This window comes from Ciona robusta, chromosome 1, assembly GCF_009617815.1.
Source record: "Ciona robusta chromosome 1, ASM961781v2".
NCBI lineage: Eukaryota > Metazoa > Chordata > Ascidiacea > Phlebobranchia > Cionidae > Ciona > Ciona robusta.
The window spans coordinates 7,370,897-7,394,159 of NC_143235.1; the positions used below are offsets into that span (position 1 = coordinate 7,370,897).

At 33.0% G+C, this 23,263-nt stretch overlaps 5 protein-coding genes and 1 long non-coding RNA gene across 11 annotated transcripts; 4 read left to right on the top strand and 2 right to left on the bottom strand.

Annotated features, from left to right (window-relative positions):
- Positions 1-412: 412 nt before the first annotated feature.
- Positions 413-4,423, bottom strand: LOC149742422 (uncharacterized). 5 transcript variants are annotated; one of them, XR_016385045.1, is made up of 5 exons: positions 3,967-4,423; positions 3,246-3,276; positions 3,019-3,055; positions 1,932-2,607; positions 413-1,557 (listed from the first exon to the last, which is right to left on the bottom strand). XR_016385045.1 is itself a non-coding variant. In XM_089878263.1 (2 exons), the coding sequence occupies exons 1-2, from the start codon at positions 4,421-4,423 to the stop codon at positions 3,266-3,268; spliced, it is 468 nt and encodes a 155-aa protein (XP_089734389.1). In that variant the 3' UTR covers positions 3,140-3,265. The 5 variants fall into 5 exon arrangements, 2 of the variants coding, with proteins under 2 accessions (XP_089734389.1, XP_089734380.1); XR_016385043.1 differs by lacking the exon at positions 3,019-3,055 and having other exon boundaries at positions 1,932-2,769; XR_016385042.1 differs by having other exon boundaries at positions 1,932-3,055.
- A 2,451-nt stretch (positions 4,424-6,874) lies between these two features.
- Positions 6,875-8,344, top strand: LOC149742423 (proteasome subunit beta type-7-like). The gene has a single exon (XM_089878286.1). The coding sequence runs from the start codon at positions 7,198-7,200 to the stop codon at positions 8,026-8,028; it is 831 nt and encodes a 276-aa protein (XP_089734412.1). The 5' UTR covers positions 6,875-7,197; the 3' UTR covers positions 8,029-8,344.
- Positions 8,345-8,371: 27 nt separating this feature from the next.
- On the top strand, positions 8,372-11,397 carry LOC149742424 (leucine-rich repeat-containing protein 47-like). Of its 2 annotated transcripts, XM_089878124.1 has the most exons (7): positions 8,372-9,290; positions 9,360-9,481; positions 9,553-9,672; positions 10,022-10,140; positions 10,506-10,644; positions 10,724-10,819; positions 11,012-11,397. In XM_089878124.1, exons 1-7 carry the CDS (start codon positions 8,372-8,374, stop codon positions 11,201-11,203), a joined length of 1,707 nt encoding a protein of 568 aa, XP_089734250.1. In that variant the 3' UTR covers positions 11,204-11,397. The 2 variants fall into 2 exon arrangements, with proteins under 2 accessions (XP_089734250.1, XP_089734259.1); XM_089878133.1 differs by lacking the exon at positions 9,553-9,672.
- Positions 11,396-12,760, top strand: LOC149742425 (uncharacterized). Its single transcript, XR_016385055.1, has 4 exons — positions 11,396-11,537; positions 12,051-12,118; positions 12,255-12,306; positions 12,649-12,760. It is a non-coding gene; the product is annotated as an uncharacterized LOC149742425 (long non-coding RNA).
- Positions 12,622-16,084, bottom strand: LOC149742426 (tudor domain-containing protein 1-like). Its single transcript, XM_089877953.1, has one exon. The coding sequence runs from the start codon at positions 16,082-16,084 to the stop codon at positions 13,172-13,174; it is 2,913 nt and encodes a 970-aa protein (XP_089734079.1). The 3' UTR covers positions 12,622-13,171.
- A 1,828-nt stretch (positions 16,085-17,912) lies between these two features.
- LOC149742427 (dnaJ homolog subfamily C member 2-like) lies at positions 17,913-23,101 on the top strand. Its single transcript, XM_089878094.1, has 12 exons — positions 17,913-18,129; positions 18,188-18,321; positions 18,784-18,883; positions 19,121-19,316; positions 19,655-19,849; positions 20,170-20,322; positions 20,481-20,691; positions 20,899-21,060; positions 21,342-21,520; positions 21,870-22,078; positions 22,424-22,569; positions 22,937-23,101. Exons 1-12 carry the CDS (start codon positions 18,075-18,077, stop codon positions 22,991-22,993), a joined length of 1,797 nt encoding a protein of 598 aa, XP_089734220.1. The 5' UTR covers positions 17,913-18,074; the 3' UTR covers positions 22,994-23,101.
- The last annotated feature ends 162 nt before the right edge of the window (positions 23,102-23,263 follow it).

Sequence of the window (23,263 nt, forward strand, 5' to 3'; positions counted from 1 at the left end):
CCGAAGGGGTGACAGAATCAAGGAATTACTTAAAAAAGAAAAGTATAACGCGTACAATATAAATTATTAGGGTCCTGTTTAAACAGTATTTTATTTAGAGCATGTATTTGTGAAGCGCACTTTAAACCAGAGGACATAGTTTCCTATCATTCAAGGAAGGAGTTAAAATGTGGTGCATTTCCATCTGAGAAATTGCCTAAAAAATGTGGTGTACTTGTGAAGGTAAACTTCTGTTCTTGAACCTATATTGCATTTCATTTATATACTAAATGCATTTTTAGAAGAGTCGTGAGCGAGTTAGCCGAAAACCGTTACCAGATGCAATTCGCCATAGCTGCATAGAAAAAGTGTACAGTAGCTTCAGCAAATTATCTTCACAAACGAGAGGTTTGTCGAAAGAATGTACAATAAATTGTCGACTTGCTTTTATTGATATCATTTATAAGAACATTAGCATCTTTTAGCAGTAGTCAATTTATCATTTGTAATATTGTGCATAAATATACAGACAAATGGTCAATAACTACCAGGAATCAAAAAACTTTACTGGAATATTGGATATCGGAACAAGATTTAGTTCCTCACATAAGGCAAGAGTGTATTCTGTAAATTAAGTTATTGGAATACTAATCTTTTATTTTATCTTTTAGCATTTGCTTAAATAGTACAGTTCAGGTAGAGTGGGTGGCATTTGATGGTTGGAGAATTACCAAACAATTTGTGGATTTGAGAACTTCCACTTTATATTCTTTTATAGGTAACCTTTCACAAATTAATAATGCTTTAACTTATATCCTGTGTATGCTATTTATAGGTAAGGTACAAAAGGTGTCTGAACTATAAATTAAGCATTACATTAGAACAATCAAAGTTACAAATTAAGTTGTGTTCCAAATAAAACGTCGCACAATTGGATTTTGCAGATAGCTTTGCAAGATATAAGTTGTGCAAAGGAGTTGCTAGCACAACTAAAAATACTAAATGCCATCATATTCAAACTTGGAATGGATCATGTTTAAATATTGATACAATTGTTAGATCGCCAGAATGTAGCGGTATAGGTAAATATTTTAATAGACCATTAAAAACCTAAGTCTAACTGTACCGTTGAAACAGTTGAATCTGAAGACAGAAACACATGTTACAATTGCCTTAAGTATGACATAAAGACACAGTATAACAGAAAGTATACCAGTTTAAAAGATGTTGAAAGCAAATCAGGGGACAGTGAGTTAGTTCATGTTGATGAGAATTTACACCAAGATATATCAGTAAGTTGAAGTGCAGAACACTTATGGTAGCTATATGAAATAATGTTAAAGTTTGAATTTATTGATATTAATGTTTAATTATTGTTTTAACAGGGGTTAATTAACATTGAAGCCAGCAACATGAATGAGTGGCAGAGGTTATTTTTTGAAACGCAGTCTGAAAATGCAAAAAGAATACCTTCATGCCGACGATACCATCCAGATATAGTGCGTTGGGCAATTGAATTATATTCAAGGTCACCTGCAGCATACGATCATTTGAAAACAACTGGTGTTCTGATGCTACCTTCATGCCAGACATTAAGAAATTATCGGTAAATATGGTTTTCATCAAAAGGTTATTTGTTATATTTTTAATTATTTAGAAATCTATCTGGAACTGCCTGTGGCATTAATCAGTTGGCATTACACCAACTACAAGGATTGGAAAGGGAAGTAGAGGCTTACATAACTGTTGATGAAATGAAAGGTTCCACAGCCTAATGTATGCATTGGTTAAACTATATTGAATATTTCTTTGTTACTATAGTTAAAGAAAATTTGGTTATGAAAAATGGAAGGCTTATTGGCTTTGTAGACTATGGTGATAGAGTGACACCTGACAAACTTGCCACCCATATTTGCAGTAAGTGTTTGTAACAATGCTGTTATGTAACTTACGTGATTAAAAAATTACTTTTTCTTGCAGTGTTTTATGTACGATCGTTTAAAAAAGAACTTTCAATTCCCCTGTCTTGGTGGCCCACAACCACAACTCCAGCATTTCAGCTAACATCATTGTTTTGGGAAAGTGTTATCGCGTGTGAGGTGAATGGTGCTCATATCAATGCTATTGTGGCCGATGGATCTGCAATAAACAGAAAGTTTTTTGAAATTTTACATGGAAAACCATTAAGCCACAATGATTTGTATTCCTGCCCAAACCCATTTCGCAAAGAAAGGATATTTCTTTGCTCCGATACAAGTCACTTGCTTAAAGTAAGTTTACTTCACACAAGCTGATTTAACAATTAAAAATATGTATATACCCATTTCAGACTGTTCGGAATGCACTATATAGCTCCAAACCCACCGGAACAAAATATTTAAATTATAAGACGAAAGACATTTCTTGGGTTCATCTGAAATCTTTATACAGCATGGAAACATCATCACCACTACACAAGACAAAACTCACCAATGTTCATATGCAGCTTAACCCATTTACAAAAGTATTAGGTTTACTTTGAGTGTCTTCTATACTCACAACATTTATCTGATTTGTAGATGAGAGTGGGTCTAGCAAGAGATACTCTTAGTCGTAGAGTGGCATATGCTTTGGAAGATGTTCCTGGATCTAAGGGCACACGAGACTTTATTTTATTGTTTGATAAGTAAAATTACTATATATGGAATGATATAAGTGAACTGATTAGCAATTGTTTGCAGATGGTTCGACATAGTAACATGTGGTGTAATGAACCCAATAAGATCCTGTAACGATGAACGACTGATTTGGCTGGAAAATCAATTTCGGAAATATTTGTTAGATTGGCGGGTAAAATATTTTGTTTTAACTAGGATTGCACCATGAAAGTACAACTGTATCTAAATTTACACAGAATGAAGTTGATACACTGCATCCGGGAGAAGAAAAACGAATTATTGCAAAACAAACGTATGATGGGTTATTGTTTACTACGACAAACATGGTTCATCTCACAAAACATTTGTTGCAACATGGTATTGAATATGTTTGTTTAAAAACCTTGACTCAAGATGTCTTGGAAGCTGTATTTGGAAACCTGGTAAGACATTTGTATTTAAAAATATAAATGATCATATATGATATAACAACAAGTTTTAAGCCACATTAAAAACGTCAGAAATCTGTAAAAAAATGAAAACAGAATAAGTAACAAATTAAAATTTAAAGTTTAAGAATTAATAAAGTTTATCATACTTAAGAGATCAAACATGAGAAGAAATACAAACCCGGATGTTGCACAAGTGAGTTACAGTGTGTCTGCAATCACACAAAGAAAAATTATTAAGAAAGTTAAAGGAGGCAACACTACATTTGGTAAAAAAAATGCATGGACACATGTATGCCACGATCCACTGCCAAAAGTTTCTAAAAAAAAGTAAGTTTTCCTAAAACATCATGCAAGAGTATTACAGGTTACATAGTTTCCGCAATTCCGCTCTAAAACCACCTAAAAATTTGGTACATTTGGTATTCTTCATGTTTACAGCATATTTAGCAAAGTTATGTCCCAAAACCTTAACAAACAAATAAATTATATAATTAAATACTTTGGTGACATAGGCAATATCCAAACCACATTCTTCACTGACTTGTTCAATATAGCTAAGGAACAAGGAAGAACTTTCAATAATGTTAATTATATTAATGAAATTAATTGATTTTAAAGTTTTAGAAATTTCTTTATTGTGCAGATAGTATATCCATGTTATAAATTGTTGAAATTGGTCTGATGGATGCAACAAATGGTTTTCTCCAACTTTTAACTCCATTTGAGATGTAAAGGTTGATTTTTTGTGTGGTTGATTTTTGGTTAAACATTCAATAAAATTTGGTTCAAACTTTCGTTTTGCCTTTAGCAGAAGAAAACCACCAATATATTCAAGAATATCTGTACATAACACACTACTATTAAAGCATTTTGTTAAAATTTATATTTTGCTGTGTTACCTGAATCTCTTTCATCCACCCCTATAACCGGGTTATTTGTTTTATCTATTTCTTCGTGTGCCGCAATAACATCCATCAGTTTTATAAGAAAATAAGCAGCTTGTTGTTGTGGCATGCCCAAATCATCGGCTGCAGTTACACACCATGTGGAATACATTGAATAGAATTTGTTCCGATTTTTTTTAATACTGTTGTAGTAGTCAAAAACTGTTCTTATAAATCCAAATGTGCTGCTGGTTAAAATAAAAGACACTGGTCTTTTGAAAATGGACTGCTTCTGGCATAAGGCTACCGTTTTTGTAAATACATCCTGTACGTTTATTTTGTCTTGTCCTTGTTCATAATGCATCATCAAGCAATGGGTTCGCAACTCATCTATGCTTGCCATCATTGCACCACATACGTCGCATTGAATCTCCAGACTGCTTAAATAACTACGAACCACTGAATCCGCCATACCGATATTTTAAAACCTAAATAATACGTATGACTTACGCGAGTAACGAAAACAGATTGCTTTAACCTGGGTGCACTGAAGCGGAACGTATCTGCAACAAATAAACTTGATTTTTTGCATTATATAACAATATTTTCTCACTTTAATAAACTTTCTAGTACCAAACTACACAAACACACATAATATTTGCAATTAGGAATAACTAACATTGTTTTTTTGGTCTAAAAACATATTTTTACGGGAATCCCAGAAGTGACGCTTGCGGTCTATTATAAGTTGTCTATGATACGACTCTGCAATAGACAGGCGTCATCGTTTTTTTACAATAGCCTACGCTTGTCACGGTTTATTGCTTTAGCTCTACTTGCTTGCTATTTCAATTGTATATCGATAAGAATTTATTTTGCCGTTATTTCATTCTGAAAACCTCATTTTGTTTAACTTTGCTCACATGTATCCAGACAAAGTTACGTATTATTCAACTTGTAACGTCATATATATGAAGTTTACATGGCAAAGAAACTAGCACAGCCTATTAAACTCGGTAGGTTAACTACAAGTTCCAGAATACTGCTAATGTAAATATATTTCAATTTAGAGTCCCATCTTCCCCCACATTGTAGTTTTGTATGTTTTCATTGCCAAACTTTGAAAGATTTGCTTTTAATTTAGTAATTTATACCTCAGGCGGTTTTCAACTACAAGATACTGATATAATGAAAAGATATTTTGAAATTATATTCCAAATTTGGTCATTTGCACTTGGTGATAATTTATGAGAAGTGGCTTGTGCCAAAAACAGAGTAGTAATACCCAATTTGTAGAAAAAATAAAAACTTTATCAATATTTATTATCAATTTTCTGTTATTGCCTGTTCATATACATTTGTAGGATACAAAATTTATCCATTGATGTTCGAACATTACCCATTGTCGTTCAAACAATACTAATTGTTACGCAATAATAGAATGTATAGGTAACATGTTAAAAACTATAGCAGTAGGGCAAGAAAATGAATGTTTAGACCTAATTTTCAAAGCGTAAAGTATTATTTCGTGTTATTTACGTATATTTCTATTTATAAATACACTTAATAATCAAAATTAACAACGATTTTAAACTGTCCCATCTTATCCTGTGTGTTTTCGAATTTGTAAAATTCCACCTGTTGTGCGGATTGGTAAATAACTCCTCGTGTGTTTTATTAAATTTTTATTAAATTGGTGTCAATTAATAAAGGAATGATAGTACTAATTCGTGGTATTACCCAAAAACCGTCATCTATTTTGATTTTGGAAATATTTGGCAATATGTGCTTAAGAGTCCCACCTCCCCCCATTGTACTATATCTCAGTTTTTTCCACAAAACTAAAACTAGTTTTATGAAAGAAAAACAAACAGTTCGAAATATTCAAGGCTGTTTTATGAAGACATGAAACTAGTTTAATGGTCCACCCTTGAAAAATAAAAAAATTATCAGCTTTATTATAATTCAGCAAGCATTCAAAATAAGCAACTTAATTACTATTTCGCATTTTTTACCTGTTCAAAAAATACTGTGTTTTTTTACATATTTTTTATATATTTTAAAAAATAGTAATCAGATTTGACGCGCGTTTCATAAAGTTGTGTAACATTGTCGAAAAACCCTGTAACATTATTTTCTTGATTTTTTTTAAAGGGAGGTCCGTAAAAAAAATAAAAAAGGTATCGTCTGACAAAGTGTCCCATCTTCCCCCATCCTACTTAACTATACCAATTAAGTAGGGATTAAATGCACTACTCTTATACCGTATTATCATTAATCGTAATTAACATATTGTTTTTAATTAAACATCATATGAATAATATTAACTTCCAACATCACCTAATTACTGCGTATTTACGGTTTATCCAAATTCACAAGAACAAGCGTTTCTAAGCGACGACAAGGTTAACTAATGTAAGTTTACAAGGGTATGGGAGTTGTACAAAGCGTATTTACACATATTCTTTACCAATTACTTAATCCTTATACATCATAGGTCTTTATGAGTTATAATACATGTATAAATGCATCTACCTACTGCTTCACAGCCACCAATAGCAATTGAAACCCGCTTTGTTGGTTACTTTGGGTTTGTTTTTTGATCGCGCTCAGTCGACCGTTGTAGTAAAAGGGGTAATTATTACTATGCTAATTAGTTTTAAACGTGCTCACACATTAGATCTTGGATCTCTTGAATATATTAAATATCTGTGCGCGGAGCATACCCAACCGATACATGTGCCACCATAGATACCTTAGGTGCCACGTAACAATAAAAAACAACTATCCAGACAGAAAGTCAATGCTGCATAACAAATACATTCAGTCGGCGAATTACTAAAACATCTATGACACCATAGTTTAGTGGGGAGTTCACTCATGCGTATCGAAAGAAATTATGAGCAAGCACTTTTGATAAAATAAATCACGAAGAAGAATGTCGCGTATAAATGAATGAATGTAACTTATTTTACCATCGCATGGCGGGGCAAGGAACTTCACCAGCACCCACGGATGTTCTGTTTTAAAGGCATTAGATTAATTCTTGAGTTAGAAACAGACACGCTTCCCATTGTGCGTTGTGCCAAGGCGCCGATGAGTTAATTATAAAGGAAAATAAACAGGTATAATATAGCATTTAACTTTATGGTTCTTAACGTTTTGCTGCATAGCTTAAACATTTATTTGATAGACCAGATATTTTAGAGTTGGGTTGCTGTTAATTATCGTTTAATACAAAAAAGTATGGCTACAACCCTGACGTGCGTTGAAATACCAAATGGAGGTTTTACCTTCGATAACTGTACACGGAATGCACATTTAGAAAAGAAAGGTATGGTTGCTCCCAAGACTCGTAAGACAGGGACAACTATTGTGGGAATGGTTTTCGAAGGAGGTGTAATTCTTGGGGCTGATACTCGTGCAACCGAAGATACCATTGTGGCTGATAAAAATTGCTCTAAAATTCACTACATTGCTCCCAACATTTACTGTTGTGGAGCTGGCACTGCTGCAGATACAGAGATGACAACTCAAATGATCTCTTCAAACTTGCAGCTTCATCGTTACAATACTGGACGACCAACAAGGGTAGCAACTGCAAATCGAATGTTGAAGCAGTATCTGTACCGATATCAAGGTCATGTCAGTGCTGCTTTGGTGCTGGGAGGAGTAGATTGTAATGGAGCTCATCTCTATAGTATTCACCCTCATGGGTCCACTGATAAGTTACCCTATGTTACAATGGGGTCTGGTTCTCTTGCTGCCATGGCAACATTTGAAATGGGTTACAAACCAAACATGAAACGACCTGAAGCAATGAAGTTGGTTCGTGATGCTGTGGCTGCTGGTATCTTCAATGATCTTGGATCTGGCTCTAATGTTGATCTGTGCATTATTGGAAACAACATGAAGGTAGAATATCTTCGTCCATTTGATGTGGCCAATGAGAAGGGAGTGAGACAAGGCAATTATAAATATAAACCTGGTACAACAGAAGTTTTATCCAAGGTGGTGAAACCGATAAAGTTCGATATTGTGTCAGAGACCGTTCAAGAAGCTATGGACACATCTTAAGTAAATGAAATAGACCGGAAAAAAGTTCAACTTGTAGTTTCAATGTAAAACACACGTAGGAAAACAATAACACTCTTGGTTGTCATGCTGGACTCTATTTGTTCCATTGCCGTGTTTAGCTTTCGTATAATATATTTGTTATCCAGTTTTGGTTTATGTTTAACTTGATAATTTAAATAGTAGTTTTTAACATAAGCAACAATTTCATAACCAGTGATACCTATTGCTTTGTAGATTTTCACGGTTTAAATGTATGTGAATTTGGAAATTATTCATTTATTGTACAACCTTTGACATTACATGTGTTGCAGATAAATATAGGGAAGTTGGAAGTGCGGATAATATGTCACACATTTGGTCTGAAATTAAACAGGCAAAGGAAGAACAAAGAAGAGAATTAGTTTTGAAAGGTCCGGAGTTAAAGAAGAAGGTTGATGATGCAGACGGGTGTCTTCCTGATGATCTTTATGAACTATCATTGCTCAATTTTCTTGAAGTAAATTCTTTAGGAGTAAAATGTTTAAATCCAAAGTTGGAGAATTTGCAGAATTTGTCTCAGTTGTTTCTTAGGCAGAATTTGTTAACTGAAATTCCTGCATGTGCCTGTAATATAATAACACTCAAAATACTGGATTTGTCTCAAAATGCTCTAACTCTACTCCCACAAAATTTGGGAAATCTGGTCAATCTTCAAACACTTAATGTTGCTCACAATTCTTTAAGTGATGTACCTGAAAGTGCAAAAGCTTTGGCAAACCTAGCGGTTTTAGATATTTCAACAAACAAGTTTACTGAACTTCCTCACTGTTTGTTTGAACTGCCACTGAGTGCTCGTCTTGCAGAAATACATGCATCACACAATGCCATTGAAGATGTGAAGGATGAAATAGAAGAAATTACAATGCTAAAAGTTTTTGATTTGTCCAATAATCAACTGAATGAACTAACAAAGAACATCGGTTGTTGTTTAAAATTAAAACAAGTGAACTTTAAAAGCAATCCACTTAAAGATAGGAGACTGCGTAAATTGGTTGACCAAGACAGCTCACAAAAGTCAATTATGGATTACATTCGTAGCAAAGGACGTCAAAGTAAGAAGAAAGAAAGCAAATCAAAAAATGTAAATGAAAAACAATCCGCTGGTAAAGGGGCAAGAAAAAAGTTAAAGGACCAAAAGGCACAGGAGGCAGAGAATATTGATGAACTGATAAAATGCGTTATTGAAGTTCTTAAAGTTGAAGAACAATCAACAGCTGTTCCAGGTAAAATATATTACTTGCAATTGATGTGTTAATAAAATTTCGCTCATATATTGGACAATTTTGTTGTAGAAAACTTCAGGGTGGTGGTATATGAAGAAGCAAGAGAGGTCCGACCTTTCATAGTGTGTTGTATTCTACGCGGTTTAACTCTTGATACTGGTGACAAATACAAAAACTTTATCACCCTGCAGGTAATATGCTGTTTGGATTAAACCTACAAAATAATAAATGCAACATAAGTGATGAGATTCTTATTTTTTAGACAAGACTTCATGATGAGGTTTGTGGTAAACGAACTATTGCCACCATAGCAACCCATGATATGTCAGCACTTAAAACTTGTTTTGTTGAATATGATGCACAACCACCCAATACATTTAAGGTAATTATATTAAACACCAACCAAAAATTAAAAAATCAAAATCTATCAATCCGGTTATCAACCAATGCTCTATAGTATCTGTGCAGTGGGTTCCCACCAAATTTTATTATTTTTAAATTCATAAATTATGTATGGCTTTGTTTGGCCTAATTTGTAACAAAATATTTCTACAGTGATTTGTAATCAAAACCAATGGTTAGTTGGTTACGAAATAATTCTACATACTGATACTATTGGACTCCATGAAAGTTTATATAAAAGGTCTGGCACTGAAATTTTTCGAGTACAGTAATAATGTTTTGTATATTTATCACAAAGTGTTATATAGTAATAATTTTTGTGTTGACAGATACATCCACTTGGTCGAAAAGCAGCAGTTGGAGCCCTAGAATTTTACAAGAGGTTATGCAGCGAAGCAGAAAATATGAGGAAAGATAAAAAAAGAAATCAAGTGTCTGGGATTCATAAGTATGCTGATTCTGAATGCACAATGTTGTGTATTTTTTTTTACTAAGGATAGATTTATTATTTTTTAACTGTATGCACCATGCAGTACTGTGGCTTAGACATAGTGGTTCAAATGTATTCATTAAATGGAACTACAATCTATTTTATCCATAACTTTATATCGTTAAAGCTAGTTTTGTAAGTTTAAGTCCAGATTGTTATTTAAAACTAATTTTATCAAAGATTTGGAAGCAGAAATACTTAAAAAATAGGAGATTACTATTGACCTCATTTTAAGATGTAAAACTAACATTTCAATCCTTTTGCGTTTAAGAGTTTAAAGTTAATATTCTGAAGTGAATTAAATTGGTAATTTATGGAAACAGATATTTATCAATGCTGAAAGATCAGGAGCAATTTGCATTTCTTCGAAGAAGTTCAGATGATTGCATTATATCTCTTCCACCATTAACCAACTGTGATGCAACCAAGATATCTCCAGAATCTACCGATATATTTGTTGAAGTAAGAGTTTGGGAATCAAGTGAATTAAGTTTTATTTGTGTTGTTTGGTTTCTTCTAATATTTTACCCATACTTCCCAGGTAACTGGCACAAAGTCATTAAGGTCATGCAAAGATGTTCTGGATGAATTTTTGAAACGTCTTGTTGAACTTGGATGTTATTCAACAGCAATCAAAGTTAGTTTTAAAGCCTTTTTTGGTGAAAATAACGTTTTTATGCCATTACAGCACTTCATATAACTTGTTTCTTCTATTAGTATTTGCTTGATGAGATACAGAAACTTAAATTTATTTGTTTGTTGTATTTAAATATTTATTATGTAATTGAAATAAAATGCCACAGAAAACAACACTGGTTTATTCCATTAGACTAATAAAGAGAAAGACTTCTATGATGATTCTAGTGATGAGGAAAATACTGAAAATCCGAATCACACGCTCGTGGTACAACAAGTTCGAGTTGAAGATGAGAAAGGAGACGTGAGGGTGGTGTACCCAGCTAAAACTGATCTGCTGTTTGATACAAAAGAAATCAAAATTCTTAGATATACAGAGAAATGAAACATGCACATCAATTGGCTTTTGTTTTAAACAGAACTGGTTTCTAATTTGGGTTTTTGTTGTTGTGGTTATTGAAAGAGTTTTGTGCATTATCTTGGTGCCATTCACAAATTCTGTTTTATGTGGTTAGCACAGACTTTTGTCAATGATTCACTATCCGTTTATAATTTAAAGGTAATTCTGTTATTTCCTAGGTTTGTTGTGCCTAATATTTTTAACTGCTGAACTAAGCTGAAAAGCAAAGAATGTCAATTACAGCATTTTAAAACTGTGAACATGATGGATAAGCATGAAATCATTTCAACCAGAAACCATTTTTTGAACTATGCAGCTGGTATGGTTTTGTTACTGCCATTAAATACTGTTGAATTTCTTACTTTATAAAAATTCTACTACTATGTCATGAAAAAATGATAGATTTACTTGGGACAAATTAACAGTTGCACCCAACAATGGATTTGAAAGTTTTATGTAAAAAGTGAACCACAATTATACCTAACCGAATTATTAAAAATTTGAAACATCTGTGTTCACTTTTTTGTTTGCTGAGGAAACTTTTTTTATGAAACATACCATTACTGTTTTAAAAAACGGTAAAAATTAAAAATTTGAAATTGGTCGTGCAGCTTAATTATATTAAAATCTGTGTTAATTATAAGTAATTTTGATTGACTTGCTAATCTAGTTCAGTTTATAATAAGTTTTTAAAAATAAAAAAACACTTACTACTTTCCTCATAAGTATAAGCTTACAGTACAGAGTACAGTATGAAGTTGATTAAACTGACAGTTTTTAAACAATTATCACTGGAGCAAAACAATGAGCAATTTAAATTTCTTTATTATAGAAAAGAGCATCATAATGTCATTACCAAGCCCCAAGTCATGTATGCAGAAGCATGGAATGTCATTTAAGGTATTGTTGAAGTTTAGTTTCTAAAATGTTTACTGATATGAAACCTACATGCTTAGCTGTTTATACCAATATTTGAAAACTTCTTGTAAGCTTTGACGGGATCAAATTTAATCATATTTTTAACAAAAACATGTAGGTGGATGATCAACATCTGCAGTCTTTCTCAATCTTTTTGTCACAACCAAAAAGTAAGTGGCCATTTAATTTGGTTCAGTAAGGAAGTCTCGCATAGCTTTAAAAAACTTAGTTCAAAAATTTGGCTTGCCTCACTATAAATTTATGCTGAGGTTTTGGGTCATGCCTACAAAGAGTAAGAAACACTAAAATAAAGTTTTACGACTTTCTAAAGTTTAGTTGTTCCTGTGCCTAATGTATTACAATCAGTGGTAAAGTATTGGGAAAACCCCATTAGGGTTACAATCAACCTGAAGCTATTGACAGCGGAATATGAAACTATGTAATGACTGAACTAAGCTGAAATTAATTCATAATGATAAAATGAATCATACTAAAACGAAATTTTAATGAAGGTTGAAAACTAAGAACGGAATGGAAGTGTTTGCACCAAGAGGTGGAACGTGTTTGGAAAACAAGACATCATTTCAACCAGAAACCACTTTTTCAAATATGCAAATTCTACAGGTTACAAAAAAGATATACACTTTCAAATTCAGAAAAATGTATGGGTTACTTTATGGACATTATCTTTACTGTTACATTATACAATTATATATTAACTGAAAATTCTTAATATATAAGATGCACTATTGTTATAAAAAAAATGGCAACAACATGATTTATCATTAAAACTAAAAGCACAATTGACAAAACTTATTGGAACATTTAACTTAGAGAACCTCAAAAATGGATTCGAAAGTTTTATGTAAAAAGTAACCACAAGTGAATAAAAAGGTTAAATTAATTGAAAATTATTAACTTAATGTTATTTCTTACATTAACAAAAAACTATTCTTGAAATTATGTTTATGGATTACTAATTATGCAAAGTTATGACTTACAACCTTACTGGTAGTAACAGTTAGTCACATTTACTTAAAAAGTATATTTAACAAATTTGTGGCAAATAAGAAGATTCAGTAGTTCTGGTATTTTAACAGAATATTCTGCTTGGCCTTTTACACTGAGGAACTTTGCATCCAATGGACAGTTCATCAGTTTCTGAATCAAACAAAGCATTTCTTCGGAACATCCATTTGTCGGGAATGTGCAGTCAGCCAAGCGTATCTTGATAGCTTGAGCTGATGGAGATGCAAATTCTTCGGGCAAGTTTTGAAGTTGTTCTATTGGAACTTTCAAAGAATTTCCATAATCCAGATACACAACCTCTGCTTTGCCTTCAGTGAGGTTGGTGATTTGAGCTCGATACCAACATTTATCCTTTTCATAATATGCCGAGCATACTTTACCAACTTCTGGTGTGGATAATAAAGATTTAAAATTATTACAATGTTTTGTCAGCTTTGTTGTGCATTCGGAGACACCAAGCAAATCATCTGAAATGAGCTGACAGTATAAATGACCATCCAGAGAAACTTCTGTAATATTGATAGAAACTGGCTTAGAACTTTGTAGTGGTGGGACGACAACAGGTAGTTTATCAGTGTAAAGTATTTTAACCACTGAAGTTTCAACCTTTGGTGGAGCAGATGATGCAAAGCCAGCTTGTACCAGGTGATCATTCAATGTTAAGTTATCGTCAATATAAATAGTAAGAGATGATAGACCTCGTGTTTTTTCATTAACTTTAGCAACAAAGGGGTGATTCTGGCATTTCTTCATAAGATTAATTGATTCTTGGCTCCATTCTTGACCATCAATTGGGAAGGAATGAGCAAGACAGGCATGGAATGATTGTATTTGGAGTGATCGAAACTGCTCAGGTAATGGTCGAACTTGTGCCTTTAAAACCTCTTCTGTGTTTCCATAATCCACAAATCGTACTTGGATTTTCTCATCTTTATTTAACACAACAGCTCTATACCACATCTTGTCCTCCGTAAACTGAGCTGCACAAATTGTGCCGACATCAATGTTCCAGCTGTTAGATGCATTTTGTGTGGTAAAATAAGCTGTCATTTCTTGTAAATAATTTGACAAATCTGCCAAACTTTGCTGCACAATCTGACAATAAAAGTCACATGGGTTATTTACATGAGATATTAGTAACTGAAACTGCTGCTCTGGTGTTTCAACCTCCTTGATATGTAGTGCAGTCTTTGTAACTTGATGTTTCATCAAGTTGCTGGGAGATAGTGAAACTGAACTTTGTGTTGGTCGGCGACTTGGATTTGGTAAAACTTTCTTCATCTCAACAGTTCCTGTTGATTTACTTTGTGACACATCTTGGTTCTCCGATGGCAAACTTGAAGAGTGTGGCTTGTCAAATTCTGACTTTTGTGCTTCTTGTAACCTCTTCTTTACAAACCCTCTCTCGAGAAACTCTTTGTTAAGACTTAGATCATCACTTTTGATTTCACCAACATATCTGTACCTGTTGACAATCTCCTTTACAGTAAACTTTATACAAATACCATTCTTTTGCAAAACTTCCGATAGAAATGTCTTAGCTTCAGGTTGCCAACCAGAATAAACACCAGGAGTGAAAAGTAAGCAGGTCAAACAAAAAGCCGGCAATGTTGTAAATTCTTCCTTTAAAATCTTTAATGCATTTCTCATCATGATTTGTGTGTTTCCATAATCAATAAATCTTACAAAAGCCTTTCCAGATTGAGAATTTACTTTTTCAATTACAGCTCTATACCATTGGTTGTCTTCCACAAATACTGCAGCACACAGTACACCAACACGGAAGTTTTCCAACTTCCCAACTTCGTTTTTACAATAGTACTTGTTAATTTGTTCTTGTAAACAATCCAATGTTTTTTCAGCTTCAACGTTACTGCTTTTGCACAGAATGGCGCTGTTAGCAATATCCAAGTCACAAACTGTGAGATCTAATGTAGAATCAACCATGATGTTGCTGAAGTCTGTTAACTGACTCTTACTTTCTGGAGGCACTTGCTCAACTTCTAGATCACAGCTTACATTTTCCACCACATGTTGAGTAATTACTTTATTCTCTTCACAAGATGTAGAAGGTTTAACTGCAGTTACAACCTTACTTACATTTGAGTTTATATGTTTTTCAAAACTTTTTAAAATAGAATCGTTAACCACTATCAATGGTTCATCATTTCCAACTTCTTTGCTTTCTTTATCATTTACTATCTTCACTTGCTTGCATTGCATCTTGTGACCATCCAACCAATCTTGTTTTTGGCAATTCACAGAGCAATAATACACCGATGAGCAAGAGCTACAAAGTTTGCTTGCCACCTTTCCACAAACATTACAATGTTTTTGTGGAACAGTTTCTAAATAATTGTTGTTTTCACAATATTTCTTGATAGGTTTTCCATCTTCATTGTCACTTTCAACATGACTTGTTGTTTGTTTTACTTTTTCCGTTAAAATCCCAGCATCACCCCCCGCACTATGTAAAGGATTCTTTGATATTCTTTCTTCTACAGATTGAACCAACATATTCAGGTCACTTTCAATCAAAGGAGCCTTTTCAAGTTTCTTTATCAAATCCATGTAGCCAGTGCTACCATTGCTATTAGTTGACCTTGGACGTGCATGTTCCACTTTCAAATTAAATCTACCAATTCGAGTGCCATTAAGCTTTCTAATTGCAAGTTCAGCTTCTGATGATGAGTTGAAGTCAACAAATCCAGCCCTTGGCAAACCATCATGCTTTTGTGGAAGAACGTTTGCATGCAGTACTTGTCCATAGGAGCTGAACAGATTACTCAGTGCTCGATTGCTTAGTTCAGGGGGAATTCCTACTACATAAAGCGTGTACTTCTCTCGCTTCTTCCCACCATTTTCAGAGTTAAATCTTTTGTTTTGAAAAGCTTCTTCTTGTGGATTCCAATCATCCATGTTGAATACTTATCAATACAGTGTAATTAGATTATCTACTTTACAAAACTTCTAGAACTGATGTATAATTGAAGTTAAATACATATTATTCTTAGACCACATTAAAAACTGATCACATGTAAAACTATTAATTTAAACTGCAAATTCAAGGTCAACTATCGTTTGAGGCATATAAACTCTCAACTTAACTTTGAATCGCATGTAACACATCAAAAAACAAACACACGAGATACAAGGGATAAATGAAAAAACAAACAGTTTATTACTAAATCAGGTAAGTCTATGCTGTGTAAATTATTATCAAACATGTAAAATTTATAAGGCATTGCACTTGGGTTTATTATATGGAAACCAAAATTACGGTTTAAAAAAGTAACTGCATATTTACTACAAAGAAAATTATTCTGCGTCACAGTACACTGGCAGGAAACGAAAGAAAAACAACATAAACATGCGTAATAGAAGAAGTAAACAACAATGTTAATAGCTGAACACATAATAACTAAATCTTAACAGTTACACTAAAACCGCGATGGTAACAGAACCATGCAGGAGCAGCAGGACCCTATACTGATAAAGACTAGAGAGACAGTGTTCGCAAAAACAGACAGGAGACAGGCAATATATAAGTCACTCAATTAAATAGTAATTGTTGGAGTTAATAGTTGGCGTCTTGGCAATAATGAATCACACCCTTCCTGCCTGCATGTAAGTTAACACTTATGTAACTTTCTGGGTATTATTTTTGGTAATCTTATAGTTAGTGACCAATTAAACTTGTCATCTTAGATTTTTTGTCATCATCAATTGTTCCTTAAGCCTGTTTTTAAAGTTAGGCATTAAAAATTTATTTGAAATACTTGAAAAAGTATATTTACTGGTATTTCTGTAGTTTCCATACGAGCTTTGTGAATTGAACAAAGTTAAGATTTATGATTATATGACATCATAATCAATAGAAAATAAGAATGCATATTCCAACGTTGAAAAACATTGGATAAAAACCAAATGTTGTAACCAATATTCCAACGTTGTGACGACCTTTATGTCAAAGGTATCTATTACATGTGCATGTTCGTGCTTCCACTTATGTTTATTTCTGTTCAAATTCATCTTCATATTAAGGCTACGCACTTTGAATTTATTTTTTTTTGGCGTTTTACCATTTTCTTAATTATGAACATGAACACACTAGTTTTTCGCAAAAAAATATAAAGTGGTTACCAGTGATACTGGAGGATCATTTAGAAATGAAAATTGTCACTGGTCACTAGCCAGAGGATGATGTATACTTTATACAAATTAATTATATATACTGATTATTTTTTAAATGATTTATTCTAATGTAAGGCTGAATATATGTTTCACTCTATCTAACCAGGACTGTGTCGGACACATTTTTTTCACCTATGAAAATAGTTATAGCAAGAATAGCAAAACGTTATGTTATCACCAGCAATTTAAAAATAGTTAAACACGATGATATACATTTAAGACACAAATTTACTTACACGCTGTGATGAAGGTTTCAATTAAAATATCTTTCGTCTGAAAAGCGCGCGACACCCATGCACTTATTGGTCACGTGGTTCAGCATTCTGGTTGTTAATGGGTGCACCTGTAAATCATTTTTCGTGGAATATTTGTTTGCTGTACGTGCCACGCACATAATGTCAAGTAGTTTTTTAGTTGTTGTAGTTTTATCTAGTTGTTACGAACGTGTTAGGTAGAATTACAACCACAGAAAATATGACCTATTACTAAACTATAAATAACTTGTCTATGACCAAACGATTTTGTTAAAGTTTATGATTTCTATAGTTGTCCATGCATTTTTTGTTTTCCTTCGTTCTTTTATTATTTTTGTGCGTTTGTTACACAAGAACAGACAAATTGGTACTTGATACAACAGAAAGTACCGTATATTACAAACCCACGACAATACACATTTACATGCAACCTATGATCTAACTATCAGAAAGTATCCAAGATGTCCAGGTCAAAGTATAAGAATTGGACAGTCGCTATTTCGTATGGTTATCCAGGTAAGTATTATAGTTGTTTCACCCTTGTTCCAACATTTTATACAAAGTTTTATTGCAGGTGTGGTTGGGAATTTTATTAATCAATATTTAATAAGAAAACGCGTTCGTCTCCGTAGAATCGTAGAGAAACAAAAAGCACTGGGTAGAATAAAAGACGAGGACCTGGTTCTAGTGGAATATCCTGATATCAAGGTAAGCTGGTGGAAAGTGTTAGAAGTTGGTAGTTATGGAGGTTAGCTAATAACAAAGGGCGGATTTATAACTACTAGCTTTATTCTTAACAAGACATAATTTTATCAGAAGATAATCTGTGCAAAGCTTAGTTCTGTTGGCATAGTGAACATGTGTGTCAGATTGGAATTTTCGCCCAATTTTGTTGAAGCTTAATTGTGTATTAATGATTATTAAAGACAGCAACATTAATATACATTAGTTGTATAACAGCAGGTGTCCCCCCACCATGCCAGAAATTAGACGAATATGGTCTTTGTACGTGTATACGTCACGCACATAATTGTGCCTTTCCTTAACTAATTCATTCTGCAGAGTTACTCCAATCATTCATTGAGTTCATTGTAAATAAACCAAGCTTTGAAATAGGTTGTACCCTGTCGTCTAAAAATAGGCGACAGTCATGGTTGTGTTATTTTGCAGAGTTTGGATCCAAAACACTGGAAAGAACAAGATCATTACGCTGTGTTGGGACTTCCTAAGTTAAGGCATCGATCGACACCGGAGCAAATCAAATTTGCCTGTAAGATTTTAATTTTGTACATAATGTTCACATAGGTGTATATTTATAAAACATAACTGCCTGTAAAGAATGAATTTTATAATACATTAAAAATTGAACCTGTTCAAACAGCTTTGTAGTTGTGTATCAAGTAAGGGGTAAAAATTGCCTGCTTTGGAGAAATGGTTTTGTAGTTACATTATACCCCTGATTATACATCACCAATTTTGTCCTAACAGATACTGTTTAATTTTTTAGATCGAAAAATGGTTTTAAAACACCATCCAGACAAAAGAAGAAGGGCTGGTGAAAAGTTGGGAAGAGATGCTGATGATTATTTCACGTGCATCACTCGTGCATATGAGATACTTGGCTCATTAGAATCACGACGATCCTATGACAGCATAGACCCAAACTTTGAAGATTACATTCCACCAAATAATAAATCATCACGGTAAGCAATGTTTCCCAGGGAATCTGGGATTAAAACTAATGTTTCTTAATATTCATTCGCGTTATAATGGTTGTATCTATATGGTGTTGGTGTTGTTTTTATGCATTGAAGTCTTTGAATTACACATTAAAGTACTCTATATAAAAACTGTATCTTGCTAATTGTTATTAACATTATTATTAAATGTGTATGTGACATGTGTAACTAAACACAAAATTTACAATGTCTATTTATAGCCTATATATACATATAAGTATAATTATTCAAATTATAATTGAAAAAAATTAGTTTCTAGGAAACAGATATTCAAAATTGATTACTATCGTTTTTTTTTACAGAGAAAACTTTTTCAAAGTATACGGTGATGTATTTGAACAAAACATGCGATGGTCATTAGACCCTGATGTTCCTTTCCTGGGTGATCAGTGGTCCACTATAGAGGAAGTTGATAATTTTTATAACTTTTGGTATAACTTTAACTCTTGGAGGGAGTATTCCTATTTAGATGAAGAAAACAAGGAAAAGGCAGAAGAGTAGGTTAAAAGATTTTTTTTAATATTTTTGTATTTTCTGTGCTTGATTTTCCCTATGTTCGAACAAGGTATAAAACCCAATCCATAGAATGCATTAAAGGCTTTCAATTTACTAGTAAGTGCCTAAGTGGGATTGTACATTGTTGTAAATTTTACATATTTTTTTGGGGAAAGATTGTACATTGTTGTTGTAAACAGAAATTCAAAAATTTCAAAACTTAAATGCTTGTGTACAGTACAACGCATGTTAGGCATCACAGACCATTTTGGCTTTTAATGAAATATATATATATGTGTATAAATAATTACTTTATATTTAGTGCATACGAGCGACGATGGATGGAGAAGCAAAATCGAGCAGCAAGAGCCACCCGGAAGAAAGAAGAAAACCAGCGAATCCGACAACTTGTAGATAATGCATATGCATGTGACCCACGTGTGAAACAATATAAAGAGGATGAAAAGAAAAAAAAGTAAAACAATACAATATTTGTCTGTGTTATTAAGTTTGCTAAACATGTAGGTATACAGTGGTGCAGCCAGAAAAAAAAATGATACTAAGTTTTAGTCGGCTGCAAATTTTATTTGGATATTGTAATTGTGTTTAAAAATGTTTTATCTTTCATCAAAGGGAAATGGAAAAAAGCGCTCGAGCCAATGCAATAAAGAAAGCAAATGAAGAAAAACTCGCTGCAGAAGCCGAGAAACAAAAGAAAATAAAAGATGAAGAAAGAAAGTTGGAAGAGGAGAGAGTTCGTAAACAAATTGAAGCAAAGAAAGAAAAAGAAAGAGAAAAGAAAATGCTTAAAAAAGAAAGACAAAAATTAAAAGGCTATTGCAAGGTAAGAAAATAAAAACAACTTTTTGGGGGTTCTGCTATTAGGAGTCTTGAACTTTGGTAATAACTATTGCACCCAAAATAAGCATGACAAATACAAAACCGTCTTTTTTGCAAAAAGAGCAGGTTTATGAAATATCAAATTTTAAGTTGTAGTTTGAAGCTTATGTTTATATTCCTAACAGGGATTGATTCCTTTATTTTAAAACAGAATCATAATTTCTTTCGTGATTCTGAAGAAGAAAGGTTAAATATGATGGAACAAATTGATCACTTGTGTGTTGAAGTCAATCTTATTTCATTGCAAGAATTAAACAAATCGATAAGTGATGCAGAATCTACTGAAAGTGGCAAGAATATAATTGAACAAAAGGTAAATAAGTATTGTTATTGCCTACAATTTTTTTTTAAATTCAAGTTTTAGTTCTCCATCTGTTTATAATAAATCTGAAAATTGTTATTACTGAAAAACAGCCCTTTTTCCATGCCAAAGTTAAAATGTTGTTTAACTGTCGCGGTACAAAAAAGTAAATATATTATTCCATCTAAGTTGTGCTTATCCTGCTAAAGCTGATCTGAAAGCTCTGTTCCAAAAACAACACTTTTTTTCATTTCTAAAGTAAATTTTAATGTGATGCAAAAATGTATTCAAAGCTTCACAAACTTCGGCAACAAGTTGAACAAGAGAAGCAGAAACATTTGGAAGCAGCTTCCAAGTCAAAGAGTAACGCTGTGAATGGAAGTTCAAGTGGCAAGGAGAAAACATGGAGTTACAGTGATATTAAAATCTTGATTAAAGCAGTCAATCTCTTTCCTGCTGGAACTAATGACAGGTTGTGTGAATGTTTCAACTTTAAAATGTTAAAATATAATCTATGCGACTTGCAAAATATCTTGTACCAACTCTGATATTTAACTACTTTTAGCACTTATTTTTTAACTCCGTATACAATATGTGTACTTGTAAATAGCACATGCGATAAAACACCGTTTAGTAAATATGTAACCATACATTTCATCACCTTTGCTTGAAAAAATCTCAAGTGCAAAGTGCAACAATATTTTAAATTTTTCAAATCTAATTATTTTACTAAATACATATATATTATAAAAAACACACACTTAGTTAAAAGTGATTATTTCTGTTTAAGATGTTTTTTTTCTAAAATATGGTTTACTTAGGTGGGAGGTGGTGGCGAATTACATCAACACACATTCATCCATGAAAGGGAGGTCGGGTAAGGAATGTCTCGCTCGAGCCAAGAATCTCAAAGAATCCGAGTTAAAAGCTGAAGTGAATCAAAAAGCGTTTGAAAAGTTTCAAGAAAAACATCTGAATGAAGCTGGCAAGAAAAATGGAACAACTGACTCCGATATTACAAAAAGATTAGGTTAAAACCTGGTTGTGATTTTATCATAATAATGGTTTTTTAAATACCTACTTTTCTTTCCCAAGGGGCGTATCAAAGAAAATTTTTTATATGAATCACATTTTAACATTTGTATTAACACATAATTCTGATTTTGCGTTGGTATGCCCCTTTAACACTTGCTGAACTAATTTAATGTTTCATCACTGTTTTATTTCCTAATCTGGGTGTCGATTATTTACGAGTGGAGTATTGCATAAACCTACAAAAATCTTTACAATTGCAGTATCGTACAAATTGTATTTTATGTCTCTTAATTTGTTTTGTTATTGTTGCGGAATTTAAAACCCAATTTAATTTAAACAGATGGCCCTAAACCATGGACGGGTGAAGAACAGAAGAGATTGGAACAAGCTTTGAAAACTTATCCATCATCAACTCCACAAAGATGGGATCGAATATCTGAAGCTGTTATGGAAAGAACAAAGAAGGAATGCATGATAAGATATAAGGTGTTTATTTCTATCCACGATTTATTATTTCAGGTGGTAGGAGTACTTGTCTATTAACAGAGGGCATTTGGTTCAAGGCACAATACTGCTACTCACCATCATTATGTATATTTGTGTCTTTAAGTGAGAAAGAAGTATTCTATAACTTAATAGGAAAGTTACATGGTGGTAACTCGTAAGGTGGCACGAGGGGTATGAAACAGAACACCTGTGTTAAAACAACTGTCGTTTTCAAGCCATTTGAGGATAAAAGCAAGTTTTATTATTTATTCCATCTGGTTTACCCAAAATTCCAGCCATGCAGAAAAAAAAACTTATTCCAACTCTTAACAGTTGCCTTGGCATAAAAAAACATGTAATTTAACAGGAATTGGTTGAAATGGTGAAAGCAAAGAAGGCAATTAACAAACCAAGTAAAACGTGACGACTCCTGTATTAACCAGCTAGGAAATATATCTGTTGTGTGTTTTATGGCAGCTCATATATGTTCTACCACTTTCACTCTTAACAATAAATAACTTCTGATTCTTAATTCTTTTGTGTAATATGTATAACTATAGACAGGATAAAGGTGGTAACTTGGTTCATTACTTCAGTTTAAATAGGGGGGTGTGCGAAGGCTTTTCATTAAAACACAATGTATAATATAAAAATACAGCAGATAACCAAACAAATATTTAGTATTTGAAGTTCT